Below are 15,481 nucleotides of genomic sequence, written 5' to 3'. Positions count from 1 at the left end.
ACCAAGAGAAAGAAAGAATGAATGTGAGATGTTTATCTCCTTATCTTTGATTAGAACTTGCTGTTGTTGCAATTAACTTTCTGGAATATTGTAGCAATTCCCAAGTATTCCTGGATCACAATCACCTTTCTACTTTATTCAGACTGTGGATACGAAAGTGATTTTGAAAGGTGAGAAGATCAGATATTATATTTTTGCCATCAGATTAATGCTATATTGACATTAATTCTGATTTTCCTACTGCCCTTTTTGTTTCTTGCCCACACATTTGTTGTTCTTTACTGGATGGAGCACACTCACTATTATTAGTCTTTTTGTGTCTTTTGATACCATACATTCTTGAATAACCTGTGTCTTCTACCTCATGTATGACAAATATATTAATAGAGTTGGTTGGAAATGTAAAATGATTTTCTTTGATTCTCAATGGATTCTGTTTTCTTGTGTTGTACAGTTATATTTTTCTGGAAAGACTCTTCATTTAATTTTGAGTATGGAAGTGAGAATGAAAATGCATGTCTCTGTAAACTGAACATAAGTCAACGAGGAGAAAAGAGGTCAGCTGGAGAAAATGGGCTGAAAATAAGGTCAAGGTGCGAGGGAGTCTAAGGATATGATGAGCTCCAGCATGCAAATCAGTCTGTGTTACTGTCTCTCACAGAGCTTTCCATTTTTCTGTGCACCCTTTATTGAATGTTATTGCTAATGAGAGAGGCTCAGCATTTTTAAGTGCAGTTCTGTTATATATGTTATAACACACATGTACACATAGTATGTTGATAAAGACTTTCAGGTGTCTATCTAGGAATGAAAATCCCTTCTGATATTTTCTATACATTATACAGTCTCTCCTGTGGAGTGTTCCAACTTGATTATGGTCCTGCACTTCAGTTCCTGTATTATGTTGTCTCATTTTTTTTTAATAATAAATGTGGTTTGTTGGAGGGCTTTCTTCACTGAGCCTTACTCAATAGAAGTTGCTGTTTTATTTTAAGTGTGTCTGTTACATAGTGTTTCTTTGTAAAGCAGTAACAACATTATTTCCCTCAGCTCTCCTTTATCAAATGCCTTCTCGTGCCACTAGAGAGGTGTTAGGCCTGCCAGCTCATAGCTGGTTTTATCTTTTTGGAGAAAAGATGCAAGTAAAATGGAGAACTCTTTCCAGTAACAAAACGCATCACCGGAACCCAGTTATATGAGAGTCAGTAAATACTACCTGAGCTGACAGAGGAGAAGCAGCTTTCGTCTGTGGGTCACTTTTCATCAAGCATGCTACCTGTCAGCTTGCAGTCCTTGTTGGCATCAGGTTACTTAGCCCTTCAACTGTTGACATAACAATTTATGGAATGGTATGGAAAGTGATATTTTGACCTTTTCTAGAGTGGGAATCTTCTAGTAACACCTGTCATCAGGATCAGTTTTTGTGGCTTTGCGTAAGCAATTTCAGCCTTGCCCGTAGCTGGGTATGGGTGAGAAGCTGGATTAAATACTTCTTTTAACACTGGTATGGCTGTATTAGCATCAGTCTTCCTAAAGGTCTCATGTAATAGAGGCTCTGTTCTTTAATTGGCATCAGATACACCTTTGAGAATGGACACTGGTAGATGTCACATGGATGTACCAATTAACATTAAGTCAAATAACATGAGAGCCTTTTCTCTCCTGTTTGCTGAGAAATGGAAGAATGTGGAAGTAGACTGTGGGAAATGGATAAAAGCTGTGGTATGCAGCCACTGCTTGGGCTGCCAGTCTGCAATTCTTGTGTGCATTCATTGGCTTCACCAACGTCAACTTGTCTTTCATTATATGGTTTGAAGAAATTGACAGAAAAAAACCCCACTCAAATTCCCCCATAATCAAAAATGGGCTGAAAAACAGCAGCTGGCCTGTAAGCACATCTCCCAAGTTTCCCCAAATTGTTAATATCAGTGAAACTAAAGGAAAATTAGTGTAGGTTAATGTATATTTTCCTTTTTTTCCTCCCCTGGTTTCTTTAGGCTTAGCTTTCTGTGACAGTATAAACTTTAAACTTTAGGGCCGATAAAGTGTGATGCTGATTTATATTTGCTGGCTAAAGGTGTTTGAAGTGTCTTTCCTTTGCCTGTATAGGGGAAAGGTTCTGGATTGAAGCAGCATAGAAATACTGGGATTTTTCTTTCCACCAAGTTCCCAATTGCTCTAGACTATCAGATTTTTACAGACAGGGTTAAATGAAATCTTTGCTCACAGTGATTATATTTAGAACAGCTTGCATTTTAGAAAACACACATTCTTGTATTCTTAGGTTCACAATTGCACTTGGATTTTTTGCAACTGCCTTCACACAGATTTCTGTGCAGACACAGAATTGGGACTCCAGCTGTGGACTTCGTCAGCTTAGTCCTAGCATAGGTGTGTTTTTTACCCTTTTAAAAAAACTACTAGAATATTATAAGAAACCTTAATCATACACTTTTCTTAAAATACTCTGAGTTTTGGGTTGTTTTTTGGGTTTTTTTTTGCATGTTTTTGTGGAGTTTTTTGTTGTCTTTCTTAGTTTTTAAATGACCCATTTCGATTGCGGACAAACTTTATGAAGATTTGTCATTATGTGTACATGTGAGGATATAATGCTGTCGTACAGACTTACACAGACTCCTGTTTTCTGCCAGTATGCCAGTAGGCCAGTATGCTTCTAGAAATGTACATGGGGCCACGTTTGCCTTTACAGTCTACCATTGGTATAAAGAATTAGGAAAGTAAAGTAGTGTTTTATGGATAACATTTCTGATGTTTAATTTTTAAGTGAGGGTAAGATGGTATGTCTTGTCCTTTAGTAGTTTATTCCCCATTACAGAGATATTTTCACAAGTTTTTTGAAAATCCAGGTTTGTTTGCAAAGTATTTTTGTTTTTAATTTGAAATACATTGATGTTCTGAATTGACTTGTCAGATGAGGGTTATTATGTTAGCAAGTAAGATTTGATCAAAGTATCCTGAAGAAGGAAAGGGAAACTATAATAGGCACAGACTGAGGGGACACATTCACTCACTGACAAAAGCAGCAAAAGGCTTGTATGGTATGTCAACCAGGATAATACTGATGGACTTACTCCATAGTGGGTTGAATATTTTTTGATTCAGTGTTTTGAAAAAAAAATCTAATTACTTTGGGCTTGTGGTGATAAATGTAACTTAGATTTTAGTTTGAACTTGTTAATTAGATCTGCAGAAAAATCTAGATACTCTTCTTTCTGAATTAATCTCATTAAAGAGATCAGTACTAAGTTTAAAATGGTGTAAGTAGTGAACCAAATAGTTAACATGGAAATTCAGTTTTTTATGGAGCTGTTTTCTTGAATAAGTTTGTGAGTCTGAGTATTTAATTCTTGCCATTTATCACTTACGGACTGCATGTGGTACTCTAATATCTTTAGGTGAAAGGTGCTGGAAGTGTAAAAATCTGTGGTAAAGATGGTATAATGCTGAATCCCAGCAGAGAGGTATGCTATAGAGATTTGATTGTTGAATATCTTTATGACTTGTTAATGTGTGCTTGTTTAGGAGTTGTGGGGGTTGCATAAGGAAAGCAAAACAAAAATGTTGAATAACTTTATGTAAGTGTGAAATGGATAAAATGAGCATGGCTAACTAAAGCAGTACCTAATTTATCTAAGGGGAACATTTATTTTCATCACTCATTCTGTTGTTTGTGTTGTTTTTAAATGATGCTTTGACACCTTTTGTGTAAGTTATGCATATTAATGTAATTGTATTTACTTGTAGGTGGCTCTAACCAAAAGAGCTGATCCAGCTGAGTTGAAAACAATATTTCTGAAGGTATGTGTAAAGTAAATATTTTACTCTCTGCTTAAATTTTTCGTATCTTTTGCTCCATTATTGCAGCATACAACTCTTGATAGTTTTTTTCCAACCATTAATCATTCACCGTATTATTACCATGTTAGACTTAAATACCATTATCAGAATTGAACAATGCTCACCAAGAAGTCAGATATATTCCTGAGTGATTATTGTATTGACTCAGAAGAAGTATTGCTATCTTAGAAAAAACCCACATTGTTCAGAGAATGTGGTAGGAGTTTCACTATTGTTCCTACATGTGGTAAAACATTCCTGTAGACACCTTACTGCTAGGTGATTTGGTAAACTTTCTTCTTCTGTCCTTGCCATCTTTCCTTCCCTAGGGTTGTCTCTGCTTCTGTTATTTGTAGAAGTGTTGGGATGATCACCTTATGAAGTGCTGGCCATATATATTATTTAACTGAAATTCCTTCTCTGTTGGCCTGCTGTGGAAAGCATGCAAGTAAAGAAATTGCTCTCGTACCTGTTTATATGCTTGAGAGAAATGTGCTTTAGTGTTTTGCTGAAAACTGGGAGGTGATTCTCCAACCCTACTCTGTACTTGTGAGACCCTACTTGGAGTGCTGCATCCAGCTCTGGGGTTCCCAGCATAAGAAGGATGTGGGATGTGACCCTCCAGAGGAGGGTCACAAAGACAATCAGAGTGCTGAAACACCTTTGCTTTGAGGACAGACTGAGAATTGGGATTGTTCAGCCTGGAGAAGAGATGGCTCCAGGGAGATCTTACTGCAGCCTTTCAGTATCTCAAGGGAGCCTACAAGTAATCAAGAGGGACATTTTACAAGCATAGGGTCGTTTTACAAGAACATGATAGGTCAGGGGGAAATGACTTTAAACTGAAAGCAAGTAGGTTCAGGTTAAGGAAGTAAGGAAGAAACTCTTACTGTGGGGGTGGTAAATCCCCAGAATATCTTGCCCAGAGAAGTTGTGACTGCTCCATTCCTGGAAGTGTTCAAGACCAGATTGGATGGGGCTTCGAGTAACCTGGTCTAATGGAACATGTATATGCCTGTGGCAGGGAAGTTGGAGCTAGATGATCTTTAAAGTCCTTTCCAGCCCAGACTATTCTGTGATTTTGTGGAACTGGATTTCTTTGACCCATTTCCTAAACTTAAATAACTACTTCTAGCCTTCCTAAGGTTTATTAGTCCAGTGTTTGGCTAAGTTTGATATTCTGGAATTAAAAAAAAAAAAAAAGTACAAAAATTGAATGGTTGTGGTTCTGAAGAATGAGGCAGATGCCACAGTGCTATTAGAGAGCTATTGTATCTGAATTATTTCTATGGAGGTATTTGAGGGCCTAAGAGAACTCATACCTTTCCAGTTTCTTCCTTCCATCTTTGCTCTCCTGCATCATGCCCCACTCTCCATGTAGTTCTTGGTATTTTTTCCATTGTCCCTTGTGAGCTATTATTAACAATATGTGTAGGTGTCACAATGTATATTGCCTGTATTTATAGTTTTATTATATACTGTCAGTATTTATAGCTCTGAAATCAGATTTTCAGTTGAGAAAGCCAGGATTTAACTTCTTAAGTCCTGGAACTTGTATCTGTAAGGAGAGCAAAAAGACTCTTGCAAAGGAAGCATTTATGTGGTTTCCAGAGGAACATACTTGAAGAGCAGGAGCGCAGCAGCAGAAAAGGCAGACAGGGAGTAGACCACTGAGAATGATAATAGCATTGAGGAAGGAAATACACACACTAGAGAGAAGCCTGGTCCCTTCTGAACTGTGAGGTGATCCTCAGTTGGAGAGTGGAGAGGCTGGTTAGTTGGTTTGCTGAGAATAGTGTGAAAATTGTTTCCTACCTGCCTGTGAGTACTCTCTTGCATTTCTGCAGATTGTAGCCCCTCAATCTTTTGATTTGGTGGATTGAATGGATCGTAGTTGAACACACTAAATTTCACCTGTGACTTCTTTTTCTTCCTCTTTTCCTTTCCCTTCCACTAAAAAGAAGGGATCCCAGTAAAGTGCAGTAATGAAATATAAGCTAAATGTTTTGTTCAGTATAATGCAGAATTGTCATGCTGCTTACTCCCAAGAAGGAAAAATGATGAATAAATGTGTTATGTTGTTTCATGGTCTAAAGATGAGTGATAGCAAGAGTGTTAATTAAGCCTCTCCAGATTATTTTAAGTGGTGAAGCCAATACAGTTGCTTCTGCAGATTGTGGAATGTTCACTTACAAAATAATTTGACAACCATTCTTTCCTACTTCAATTAAGAATTAAAAAATATGATTTCCATGTAAGAATGGTACCCACAGTGTACCATTGTACAGTGTAGAAATAAATGTGAAACTATCAGTTTAAATGCAGTGGGTTGCAGTCAACTTTTAGAATATTTAGTATGTCAAATCCCCAATAGAATGTTTGCAAATCTTACTTAAAATGGGGTTAAACTTGTTATTACTTGACTATCTAAAATGTATGTAAATTACCAAAAAGCCATTAAGTACTATTGTATAATATCAAATTCTCTGTGGGTATAATTGTCAAAGTGGGGGGAAATAAAATTGTAAAGAATCAATTTTTAAATGTTGCTCCTCCAAAATGAATAGAATTGATGTTTTTTTCTTTTTGTTATGGTAATTTCCAAGAGTACTTCTTCAAAGTCTTCTAACGTAACCCCTAAGAGATTAGATTTTAGTCAAAGTGATCAAGCTGACATTTTTCAAGGTCATTTTATATATGTAGTATAGAGTACGTGATTGGATTTCAAATACACTTGAGTAAATCACAATGACAAGAAACAGGGGGACACTGAAACCTTGTGCTGTTTTCTGTTATTGAGTGACCTAGCAGGGGGTAAGCCTGGATGAAAAAAAAGAAATATAGAAGCATAGGCTGTCTGACTTATTTGATTTGTTTCTCAATAGCAGCTGTGTTAAAAGTTTCTGAGGCTGGGATTCTGAGGGATTCTGTCTTTCTGCAAATGATTACATTGAAATCAATTGATCTGTTAGTTCTTATAAAAGTATACAATTCAAAATTCCTTGCAGTGTAGCAGCTAGAAAGCATGTGTTACAGTGTCTATTGAAACAGGAATCCTTTAGCACTAACCAATATATAGATGCCAAAGCGAGTTATGTTTTGTTTGGGCTCGCTTCTCTGAAGCCTTGTTTCTTGAAGATATTGCTGTACCTGAAAATGGTATTTATATAGCACTAGAAGAAAATAATCTACTTACTGTAACACTTTGGCATCCCTCTGAGAGTTCTATGCCTACAGCAGGTATAACGGTATGCTGCAGGCACCAGTATGAAATGAAAACTGGCAGTTTCTGTCCCTTAGCAGAGCCATAGTAATGTGAAAGAAAATGTGTATTTGAAATATACTACAAAATAGCGATAGGCATCTAATTTATTTATTACTTTAGTGTGGATAATGCTCTGTGGGGAGCTGCAATGATAGTTTATCATCCTGCCTTGCCTTAAAAGAAATAAAAAAAGAGAAATTAACAGTTGCTTTCCTGTTCTCAGTGCACATTTGTTATCCCAAGATAGACCTGTTTCCCTTAAAGCTAACACATGGTTCTGCAAGTCTTGCCTGGGATTTCTTTTCCTCTTAATGATTGTTCTTATCCTTTTTTTTTAATTAAAATACATTCTTTAGAGTTGATTTCAAATTTGACCTTCTTCAGGAAATGAGGACTTTAAAATTTGAGGGATGACCTAGCAATGAGGGTAGGGGTGGTAACAAAGGGAATTTTATTTATTTATTTAGATATTATCTTTAAATATATTAATATTACTTTTATTTGTAGCACATTACTGGAGACTTCCCCTGGGAGCAAATATGCTTGGGTCGATCAATAGCTGTTTACTGAAGTAATATGCTAGTAACTGTGTGTAAAGCAGGGATAATGTACGGCAGGTGTCAGAACTCTTTTCTTATTTCTGCAGTGTGCTGAACTGTCAAAGTTCGTGTTTTGCTGTTATATTTCTTTGCAAATGCTATTCTTTGGCCTCCTTTCAGCACTTCAGCCAAGGAGGAGTACCTGTAAGTTCTCCTTTCCTTAAGGACCAGCCATGGCTGGAGGTGATGCAGTAGAGTTCTTCAGAACAGCACCCCCAGGTGGATATTCCTGCGGGAGCATTTACTCCACTGGCATTTTGTGGGTGTAACCAACCCTGCCTTCTCATCCCGAAGTAGAATAGTTAAAAAAATGACTCATTTCAGATAAATAAGGTATGCTGCAGTGCCCCAGCTGTCAAGGTTTGACATACATGCTTGCAAATGTGCTTGTGCTTCTATTTCTACTTCAAAAACATATCCGATATAGAGCATTTCTGGGCTACTATGGAGAAATTGTTGACATGATAATCCAAAAATCATATGTCTGCCATTTGTTGTCTGGGAAGCCAAGCCTTCAGCTGCTTGATTATTCCCCTCTTACTCTTTCCTGTTTGGGGTTAGGCTGTAGGTTCACTGGAACAGAGCTGTCATCTGTTGTAAAAGAGGCCTGCTTGTGATTGGAAACTTTGGGTGGTGGTAATAAATGTCTGGAGAAGGATGTGTTGAGGCACTAAGTACTGTATTCATTTAACAGTATGCAAGTGTGGAGAAGAATGGAGAATTCTTCATGTCTCCTGATGACTTTGTCACACGGTACCTGAAGATAATTGGAGATGGTTTGCCTAATGCAAGCACTGTACAGCTCCTTGCAGGTGTGGTGGATCAGACAAAAGATGGGTAAGTGGTTTTTTTTGTGGTTTTGGTTTGGGAGGTGGGGGGATTTGTGTTTGATTGGGTTATTTATTTTCCTTTTTCTGTTGTTCATTTAAAAAAACAAAACCTTTTTTTCAAACAGTGTGATCCTTGAATGGGGGGGGGGTGGGTTTCTTTTGTTTTGTTTTGTTTTTTGTTTTGTTCTGTTTTGTTTTGTTTTGGTTTCCCTTGCAGGTCCATAAAGGAATACAGTATCTTTAAAGTGAAAAGGGTAGAAACGTTTTCAACTGAAGTACCATTTAGTGGTGCAAACCATTTTCTGTCTACTATGTATTTTTAATTCATGGAACCTTTCATGTTTGTTGGCTGGCTCCTCTAACTCCTGCTTTTCTTTCCTTCCCTGACTTTTTCTGTCTCTGTTTACTTTATGTATCTGTCCCAAACACATTCAAATAGAAATCCAAAACAAGTTTAGATGGTGTAGGAAGAGATCCTAGAAAAAAGTGCCCCTGCTTTGTTTTGCCATGGCACTGTTAAAGGTTTTTTGCTGCTGTGTTTTTCCCTCAAGAGGGAGGAGGAGCACCTAAGGTATTTAGGGAGCCACTCTGCAATCTTGGGAAGACAGCAGTGAAGTTGGTTGCACATGGTTTGCATTTGAAAGGCCGATTTTGCCAATAGGCAAGATTAGCTTCCCTTCCATCTTCCTTCCCCCTACTTTAATGAAATCCTAGCTTTTGCTTTTGGTACTTGCCCAGGCAAGCTGTCTCTTCACCCATATGAATTGCTGAACCCTCCCTTTAAAGTATCTTTAGAGAAACTTGAGAATAATTAGCTATGGACTTAAAGTGTGTAGTTGTGGCATTTTTAGAAGCCAGAAAACTTCAGGCATGACTCATATCAGTGGTTGCAGGGAGTAAAATGTGAGATAAACAAAGCATGACTAGAGAATGCAGTCTTCCTAGGGAACAGATGCAGGCATAACTGAGAAGTTTTGCAGTCCTTTCAATGCTTTCTTTTCTGCTCAGCCAGTCTTATGTATTTGGCAGCTGGGCACCTTAAACTTTGCAGATGAGTTAATGTGAAGATTGCTGCCCTGGTAAAAGAATTCTGTAAAAGATTTTGTTGGTAACATTGATGGCATCAAGAAAGCCATGGCTTCAAATAGTGTTTGACTGAAGAGGTTAAACATTTCTCAGATTTCTTCCCTTGGTTTGATGCCTGCAAAACCAGCATTTTCCAAATTACATGGCTTCAAATCTGTTTTGTAATAAGAAGATTGTGAACATAATCCATACCTTGTGATTTGGATCTCTCTCACAAACAGAAGCTGGTGTCAGGAAGAACAAAATGTAAAACTGTAGCCTATGTGAACTTGTTGACAAGCTGGGATTTCATAACTTGGCGTGATCTTATAAGAGTTTTGCGGTGTAGTATTGAGGCTTCTAATTGCTGCTTTCAGCCGTGGGTAAGGATTGTTTCTGTAATCCACACTGTGCACTGACAGTTCGTAACGTGTCTTTGGAGAGTCTCCTGCTATTCAGGCTGTCTTCCTATTTAGCTAGCATGTGAAAAATGGAGAAAGTTTGGAAAGTGATTAGCATCTACCTCTCTAATGTGGCATTGTAGCATTTTTTGCCATGTGGCTTAGCATTTGTACCTTGTTCTCCTGGTGTTTAAAGTAATCGTCTGAGGCAAGGGTCAGTTGCTTTTTGGTTCCTTTCATGAAATCTCCTAAAGACAGCAACAGGACTATTGGTCTTCTTCTATTGAATACTGCCAACTTGGCAGCCCAGAGCACACAGTTTTACAGTGAAGCACAAAACAGCTTTTGTTGGTGTTCATTTTTAATAGGCTTGTCAGTGTTTAGAGACTTACTTGTAGTTAAGGTCATGAGAGTCTGTTCAGTAATTTAGCATTATTTCTACTATAAAATAGAAGGTATCTTGCAAGAGCAATGACAAGTTAATTTTATTGCAGTGTTAGTGACTTAAAGTAGTGCAGTTCTGAAAATACTGCTAGGATATTTCCAGAACCATTGATCCCTCTTTTTCTCTGAAGAAGCAGCTGTTGTTCATGACTGGTGAGCATGACCACTTGTCACTAAAAGGGTCTGAGCCTCCACCAAGGTTGTTCCTAGCACTCTTTAGAATGCTTCTTTCTGATTTTGGTGACAAGTTTGGTATATGTACCAAGTGTAATCAGTGTGAAATACTTAACTGGGTAAATACACAGGTGAAAGGCAGACAGCACAAGAACATCTGACTCATGAGCAGGCCATATAGATGGGAAAAGAGTTTCTTACCCAAGAGCTGAAGAGGTTCTGAGTATGAAATGAAAAGAACCGTACAATCTCACAGTGGTTACTGTAGACAAAATCTTATGTAAGTCTAGTGCAATTCCTGCATTGCCAGAGATTAAAGATTTGAGGGTCTACATGAGCTACTGTTCTTGTGACAAAGGTACGAGACCTCTTAAGGCATACTCTGTTGTTCAATGAATATCCGTTGCCATGGGAGCAAGTTTTGCCTCCATTTTAAGCCAGGGCAGAGGTTTATTTAACGGTGGGCTTTCCTGCTGTTCTCTTATGGAGGCGTGTTTTTAAGGTTTCCTCTAAGAAAAGGGAATACTTGCCTTGCTGATGGCCAGACAAACCTTTCAAAGTAGTCAACTGGTAATAACATAGATTTTAATAAGTGTTATTTTGCGTGGTTGTTATTCACATGAAACAGATTGAAGAGCCTGGTTCCTGGCCTTAAGCTTCTCACTCCTAGTCTAAGTTAAACTAAAAAAAAAACAAACAAAAGAAGACTTCATTTGGCCTCAGCTGGATCAGAAACTTCCCCAAAATACAGTAGCTTTTCAAAAGCCTATCAGCAACAGGCCAGGCATTTTCCATTCTGCCTACTGCAATATCGTTTTTCAGATTCTTGTTGTACTTTTAAACATCTGCCTAACAAAATAAGTATTTACTGCACATCTCTGTTTGGACTGTAGTAACTAACACTTTACTGAGAAATGCCATATGCTTTATTTTTAGAAAGGACAAAGTATTCAAAAACAACACTTGGAAATGCCAGTATTTTCCATTATTATTGGATATCAATTTATCTTCTAATGCACCAATTTACACTGTACTTAGTTTACCTAGCTTGCAGTGAAAAATTATAGATGTAGCTTCAATTTGTGTTCCATTATGTTACCATGTTTAAATTGCTGATACAGTAAAAACATCTGCATTGATTTCTGAAGAAATACTCTTCATCATTGCATTTGTATGTATTATTACAGCAGGTGATAGCTTTTTTTCTTTGCGTGGTTGCATGCAGACTTTCTCTGGTGGGAATGTGTCGTGTCTGTGGGGTGTCCAGATACCATGGGCATGGAAAAAAGGAGAGAGCAGTAAATAGTGGTTTTGCCGTGCCATACCCAGTTGTTCTGTTTAGACTGGTGCTCTTGTATGTGGATGCTTTTAAAATATCAAGATTTGAGCCTTCCTTGAATAAACTGTGTAGTATTGGCACTGGTAATGAGGGTATGAAGGTGAAGGAAGATTTTGACTTATTTGGGTGGAATATCTTCAAAACTAAAATAAAATTTTGTAAACATTTCAGCTTCCTCTCCTTGTGCTGTTAAAATCACTAGGTTTTTCTCTGCTTTTGTAACAAATGACTACTTGTTTAGGTATATGAAATAACTCTTTAAGTAGTATATTAAAGTCCATGTTAACATGTGCTGTTTAATGACACCTAATGATATTCACTGAAGGGTTATGCTAAACCTAAAAGGGTGATGCTAAACCAGAGAGAAAACGTGTTACCCAGGCAACTACCCTTGTGCAGTATAGAGAAGTGAGCATATGGCTATGTAGTACACATTTTTTCAGCTTCTTTAAGCATTAAGAATCACACGTGTAATTGACTGAAAAATTACTGCTCAGTTACTGTATTGTATGGTCATAATAGAAGTAAATGAATACGTCGTTGTTAGAATAGATCTGTTGGGAATCACTAGCAGGCTAGTCTACTTAGGGAGCAAAAATACAATAAGAAGAAAATAGCTGGTTTAATTAACATGTAAAAATTGGGTTAATTTGAATTCAGCTGGCACAGCAGATATTAATGTCTCTTCTTTAACAGTCTGGCTAGAACCACACGATTTGTACACTTTTAATCTTCCTAGTTCTATGAATAATTGTTTTAAAAAATGGATATAGGGTTATTTTAAGCATTTACCTGTGACTAATGAGGGGGGGTTATTGCTTCCAAGTACTGAAAAAAAATGCTTCTACCAGTATAAAATCTTGTATTAGTACATGGAGTTTTAGTCAAACCCAGGCCTAGTAGCATAGAATATGTTCTTAACATGGTGCTGGGATAGGTGCTGTATTTCTTTGCTGTGCTGTCATCACTGTATTGTGATCTGTTGGTAAGGTCATGTGCAGGTTATTTCACACAAAAAGTGTCTTTACCAAAATGGTGTTGGCAGAGATTTTACAATTCCAAACAATCCTATTCTAGAGTCTCGTCACCTGCTGTCTTTTTTGTTTTTCCTTTGTGCATGTATTATAATCTTTGGGACAGAATTCAGTGCTTTGGATCTGTTTACTGTTCTGTAGCTAATAATAATAATAATAATAAATAATTGCCTTTTATAGCCAGTAGGTCACATTGTAACAATAAATACGCATAAATACAAAACCGAGTGGGTTGTGATATATGGTTGTGATATACTGGTTGTGATATAAAATTGAAGGAAATGTTACTTTTGAAAAACTTTCTGGCTTAGAAGGGATGGGAGTTTTCTTCCTTTGAAATACTGAGTATCTATGTAGTCTGTGTCTAACAGTGGGGAGGACCAAGAGCTCCCAAAGAGTGTAAAGGACTGATGGATTGCTCGTGTGCTAACATGTGCGTATGGAACAAGGCACAGACTCCTTTGCCAGTAAAGCTTAAGGCATTCTTATATGTTTGCTGACATCATTAATTGTGAGTTTATCTTAAGAATACCTGAGGAGATTTCTTTTTATTTACTTCTTGCACTATATTATAAATTATGGTGGCAAGCTGCTAGAGTTAATTGTTTGTTAGACCGTTTCATACTCTACATTTCTTTTACTTATTCCATGTATATTGAGGGAGATAGTGTAGAGCAGCTTTTAGGCCTCCTCTGCACTATGCTTTTTTAAAAAAAAGTCCTCTTTTATTCATTTTGCTATGTTTTTATGTTCCTCATGGAAGTCAGCTTGTTAGGTTGTGTATGTTTGGCTGCTGATGTGAAGCAAGCAAACTTCAAGCGTTCATCTAGGAAAGCCAGTAGTTGTAATCGTTTTGGACTTTGGCAAAGCTTATGATACCGTCTCTCTTAGTGTTCTTCTGGACAAAATGTCCAGCATACAGCTGAATAGCCCTGCTACATGATGGGTGAGTGACTGGCTTACAAGTCAGGCACAAAGGGTTACAGTGAATGGGGTGACATCGGACAGGCAACATCACTGTGGGGTTCTGCAGGGCTCCACCCTCAGCCTTGTGCTCTTCAACATCTTTGTGAGCGACCTTGATGCAGGACTCATAGGCATACTAAGTAAGTTTGCCAACTGCTGACACCCTCAAGGGCAGAGAGGCTGTGCAGAGACACCTCAACAAGCTAGGGAGATCACCAGCTGTGTGAGGTTTAACAAGGGGAAGTGCCAGATTCTGCACCTGGGATGGGGCAACCCTGGACAGACAGACGGGGGAATGAGAGTCTGGAAAGCAGCACTGTGGAAAGGGACCTGGGGGTCCTGGTAGACAGAAAGTTGAACGTGAGTCAGCAGTGCACTTGCAGCCAGGAGGGCCACCCATATCCTGGGGGGCATCAGGCACAGCATCACCAGCCAGGCAAGGAGGGGACTGTCCCGCTCTGCTCTGCACTGGGACGGCCTCACCTCGAGTGCTGGGGGCAGTTTTGGGTGCCACAATATAAAAAAGACATTAAACTGTTAGAGTGTGCCCAAAGGAGGGCAGCAAAGATGGTGAAGGGCCTTGAGGGTAAGCTGTGTGAGGAGTGGTTGAGGTCACTTGGTCTGTTCAGCCTGGAGAAGAGACTGAAGGGAGACCTCATTGTAGTTTCCTCATGAGAGGAGCTAAACTCTTCTACTAAACCCTTCACTCTCATGACCAGTGTCAGAATTCAAGCAAACAGCATGAAGCTGAATTCAGGGAGGTTTAGAGTTAGACATTAAGAAAAGGTTTTTCACTCAGAGTGTGGTTGGGTACTAAAACAGGCTTCCCAGGGAAGTGGTCACAGCACCAAGTCTGTCTGAGTTCAGGAAGGACAATCCTCTCAGGTACATGGTGTGACTCTTGGGGATGCTCGTGTGCAGGGCTGGGAGTTGGACTCCATGATCCTGATGGGCCCCTTCCAACTTAGCATATCTCTGAATTCCCATAAAACAGGTGACTGGAAGTTGCTTTGTAGTCATGGGTCATCATATCTTGAGGTCATTTGGCCACTTGATGGAAAAAGTATCTTCCCCAACTTACTCAAACCCTTGGTTCTTCACTGTTAGGGCATACTGAGTAGAAGTTTTCATTGAACTGGCTGCAGTGTCACTTCAGATCAGAGTCCTAAGGATATAGTTAGTTTCCATTAAAAATCCCCTGGATTTATGTGTTTCTTGACATTGGATACACTGAATTTTGTGCTTTTCAGAAATAATGCTTGTTCCCCAGCTGCTGCCACATGAGCCCATTAAATCTATGTGCCTACTACAGTGACATAAAGCAGCCTGAGAGACAGCAATCTTAACTATCCCAGACTGCTAGCAGGCCCTGCCACCACTTATGTGAGGATGATTTTAAATTTTGCAGCCTAAACATTAAAGAAACAGCAAAACAGAAGAACAGTTGTCCTTTGCCTCTTTAAGAATAGGAGCTTGATCTCCATTTGAACTCTTGGGTGTGATGCA

The 15,481-nt window shown here is 38.5% G+C and overlaps 1 protein-coding gene across 1 annotated transcript in view; it reads left to right on the top strand.

Annotated features, from left to right (window-relative positions):
• The window catches only part of SLC25A13 (solute carrier family 25 member 13), a 101,659-nt gene that overhangs the window by 19,649 nt on the left and 66,529 nt on the right, over positions 1–15,481 (top strand). The window contains exons 2-3 of the mRNA XM_058832273.1: positions 3,766–3,819; positions 8,417–8,559. Of these exons, the coding sequence (XP_058688256.1) occupies positions 3,766–3,819; positions 8,417–8,559 (197 nt within the window). The remainder of the gene's footprint in view (positions 1–3,765; positions 3,820–8,416; positions 8,560–15,481) is intronic.

Source organism: Poecile atricapillus, chromosome 2 (assembly GCF_030490865.1).
Source record: "Poecile atricapillus isolate bPoeAtr1 chromosome 2, bPoeAtr1.hap1, whole genome shotgun sequence".
Classification (NCBI taxonomy): Eukaryota; Metazoa; Chordata; class Aves; order Passeriformes; family Paridae; genus Poecile; species Poecile atricapillus.
Note: the sequence above shows the minus strand (reverse complement) of the source record. Positions and strands in the feature narration are given on the sequence as shown.